Below are 3,400 nucleotides of genomic sequence, written 5' to 3'. Positions count from 1 at the left end.
CACGTACAGAGATTGAGAAGAGAATAAAAACTCCAGATGCATCAATCCCAGAGGCCTCCAGCAGGACGAAGTTGGGAAGACCAAGAAAAGATGGCATAAAGCCAAATACAAGACTCTTTATGGGTCAAGCAGGCCAGGGACTTCTGGGTGCAAAACATCAGACTCTGGGGCTCCTGCCCCAAAAGGTTCTGTGGCAACCGCAGGCTCAAATGAAGGAGATCTCAGGGACAACATGGATTAAGACACATTGAGAGAAGGCCAAAAAAGTGAGTTTTGTAAAGAAAGATCCATGAAAGGGACCACTCTCACTTGAATTTAAATAAGGTGATGGGTCCTGCCTCTCTGACACCTTACCTGACCAGATGTGAAATCCAAAGACAGAGAGGTTCAAGTCCTCCTAACTATGATGCTGGGAATCTCTCTCACCCCCACTTTCCTCATCACTAAAATTGGAGATGGTATTAAAGATGGAAATGAGCAATGTTTTTTATAAACCATGAAGCGCCATCATGCTTAAAAACCAGTGAGTCTTTAAATAATTCAGAGGATCAGGTCAGAAAGTAGTTTATTCAAAGATACATAACCATTTGAAATGTCTACAACAGAACTAGCCACAAACAGAGCACCTTGATTATGAGAAGAAGATCACAAAGGAGACCACAGTCTCTACCATTCCCACAACACAGAAAAAAGCAGAAATTCATCCCCTAAAATCTAACTTGGATTTCAAATTTCAAGGGATGACATTTTTGTCTTGAATGATCTCTTTGACTCCTTGGTTGAGAACTCTCACATTCCCAAGATTTCTGAAAGGAACTTAAACTGGAACTTTTCTACTTTTTAACAACAGTGTGACCATTTATATTTAGGTTTTGTATCAACTTTGAGCTATTTGTGGTATGGAAAATAAAAGGCACTTGGGCAGGTAGTGCTGAGTGCAGTGGAGGGTGAAGAGAAGAACAGGAACAGGAGAAGTGGCGAGAGTGGTCAGATAACAGAAGGGAGGGTGGTGCTGATGAGGAAGGATGATGGAAAGAAGATGCTCTGGGAGGGCAGAGAGATGATGGCCGCGGCCCTCCTCGGCTGTGCTTGGATGCAAGCAGCCGAATTCCAAGCTCTTCTTCTGTCTGATCCCCTTTAAGGTCTGAACTTGCAGAGGTAGATGTTCTTCTCCTTACAAGCTTCATTTTTCCAATTCTGGAATCCTGTGGAGAGAGAGTCTGGGTTCAGCTGAGGGACAACGTAGGGCAAGAGATCCCCATTCTGGTGATTGTGGCTTCCAGGCCACAGGGTCTCCTCATTCAAGACAGTTCTTGAGGTAACAAGAAGAAAGGAGAATGAAGATAGAAAAAAAGAGGGAAATAGAAGACAAGGAAGGAGGGAAGCAGAAGAAGAGGAAGAGGAAGAAAAAGGAAAGAAAGCTAAGATGGAAGAAGGTTGGGAATTGGAGAAGAGAGGAAAGAAGATGATAAATTAGGGGGAAAGAAAAGAGAAAAGGAAAAGAGGGGAGGGCAAGAGAGGAGTCATTCTCATATTCTTGGAGGGAGGTGCCCCTATGCCCCCAGGCTTTCAGACAATCCAAGGAGAAGAGGATGCTTCTGTGTAGCTGCCAGAGGGGAGGGTTGGAGCTCACCAGACTCAGGAGTCAGGCTCACACAGTAGTAGGGTTCGTCGTTCACTGGGAAGCCCTCCCCCCAGGCCTTGTAGAGGTAAAGGGCGTTGCTGCTCCATTTCCACCTGCGATTCTGGGGGAAAGGATCGGGAAGGGAGCGGTTAGGGAAGAGTGAGACACCCCCCCATCTACCTCTTGTATATAATAACTCCTTATCATAAACAGACCAGCTGCACCTTATTTAGCCCAGACCTCCCAACCCGGGCTCATTCTGTTCCCTAAATCTTCCCAGGTGCTGTGGCCCCGGCTGCTGCTTCTGCCACTGGTCAGCTCCAGCCTGTCCATCACGTTCTCTCTGGGAGACCCAGACCCTCTCTCCCTCTGCCAGAAAACCTTCCGACTCCTGCCACTCTTCTGCCTGGCTCTGGCCCAGGCCCTTCTCTGAGGGGTCTCTTGGGGAGACTTAGGCCCAGATTGCATTGGGCTGTTCCCCCGATGCGAGGTTTCCTTATTGTGACCCTGGTCTCCATGAGGGTGGTGACTGAGAAGTCCCATATGGGGGATGCTGGGAACTCAGCCCAGAAATGGGCAGAAAAAATTTCCCATCGAACCAAAGGGATGGGCAGTGACAGTGGACTCAGATGAGGCATAGGTGAGTAATAAAATGCTGGGGGTGGAAGTGCAGACTCCCTCCGGCCCAGGACCCAGTGCCGACTCTCCCCATGACCCTCCAAGCTCCTGCCCCTTTTCTACTCACTTGCTTCCCTAATTCGAGTGCTTTTCTCAGAGTCCTGAACCTCCAAGAACTATATGAACCACCTTCCCATCAGCTCCACACACACATAGTGGAGAGAAGGAGAAAGTCCTTCTCTCCAGGACTCGGACGGGGTCAGCCCCTCGGACATACCTTGTTGGGGTCGTGCAGACCGATCCAGACGGGGTCCTCAACCCCGTTCTCCTTGATCATGGTGGCCACGAAGGTGGCCTCGGCCTCGTTTAGCAGGGAGCCCAGATGGCCCGAGGGGTAGCCCTGGCACAGCAGCTGCGGAGGGAGGGAGCGGGGCTGGGTAAATGTGTGGGGCCGGGGGCGAAGGAGGCAGGAGAAGGCTCCTGGGAGCCTCGGGGACAGGGTGGTCAATAGAGGAAGAGAAGAAGCTAAAGGGACCATGGGGAGATGGCTGTGGGGGGCAGGGGTTTTTTGTGGGAAGTGGGGGTAAGAAACACCAAAAAGGGGAGCAAAGCCCTGGAGTCCCCTGAGAAGTGAAGGTCTGGGTCACGGGTGAGGGCTTAGGGACTCATGGAGGCCACACTGATGACCCCAAGGAACCTGGGATAGGGAGACAGACCCCGCCCCCTCCCAGGGGCCCTGTCCAGCACCCACCTCGGCAGTGTTCCAGGTCTCCTCAGGACCCAATACTCCATAGCAGTGGGAGCCATGGAAGCCAAAGCCCTGGGGGCAGGAGCTCCTGGCAGAGGGGGGTTCAGGGGCCTCCTGATGGCCTGGGGAGGGAGGAGAGAAGCTGCAGGGGAGCACAGCTGAGGTTCCTGCTCCCTGGACATCAGGCTTTGAACCCTACAGACCCCCAACCCCTTCTTCTCTGTCCCACGGTGCCCCCCTTGCTGCTCTCCAGCCCCTTCCCTTTCCCTCTATGTCCAAGCCCCTGTTCTAGGCCAGGTGGGCAGTCAGAGGGAGGCCTGAGGGACCCACCTTGTGTCAGGCAGGGGAGCAGCAGGCAGGCAAGGAGCAGCCCTGAGAAGCTGGGGGACATCATGGCAGAGAGCGTCATC

At 52.1% G+C, this 3,400-nt stretch overlaps 1 protein-coding gene across 1 annotated transcript; it reads right to left on the bottom strand.

Moving 5' to 3' along the window:
- Positions 1–548: 548 nt before the first annotated feature.
- On the bottom strand, positions 549–3,400 carry LOC127552334 (lithostathine-1-alpha-like). Its single transcript, XM_051982897.1, has 5 exons — positions 3,321–3,400; positions 2,994–3,112; positions 2,520–2,654; positions 1,634–1,745; positions 549–1,205 (listed from the first exon to the last, which is right to left on the bottom strand). Exons 1-5 carry the CDS (start codon positions 3,397–3,399, stop codon positions 1,138–1,140), a joined length of 513 nt encoding a protein of 170 aa, XP_051838857.1. The 5' UTR covers position 3,400; the 3' UTR covers positions 549–1,137.

Source organism: Antechinus flavipes, chromosome 2 (assembly GCF_016432865.1).
Source record: "Antechinus flavipes isolate AdamAnt ecotype Samford, QLD, Australia chromosome 2, AdamAnt_v2, whole genome shotgun sequence".
Classification (NCBI taxonomy): Eukaryota; Metazoa; Chordata; class Mammalia; order Dasyuromorphia; family Dasyuridae; genus Antechinus; species Antechinus flavipes.
Note: the sequence above shows the minus strand (reverse complement) of the source record. Positions and strands in the feature narration are given on the sequence as shown.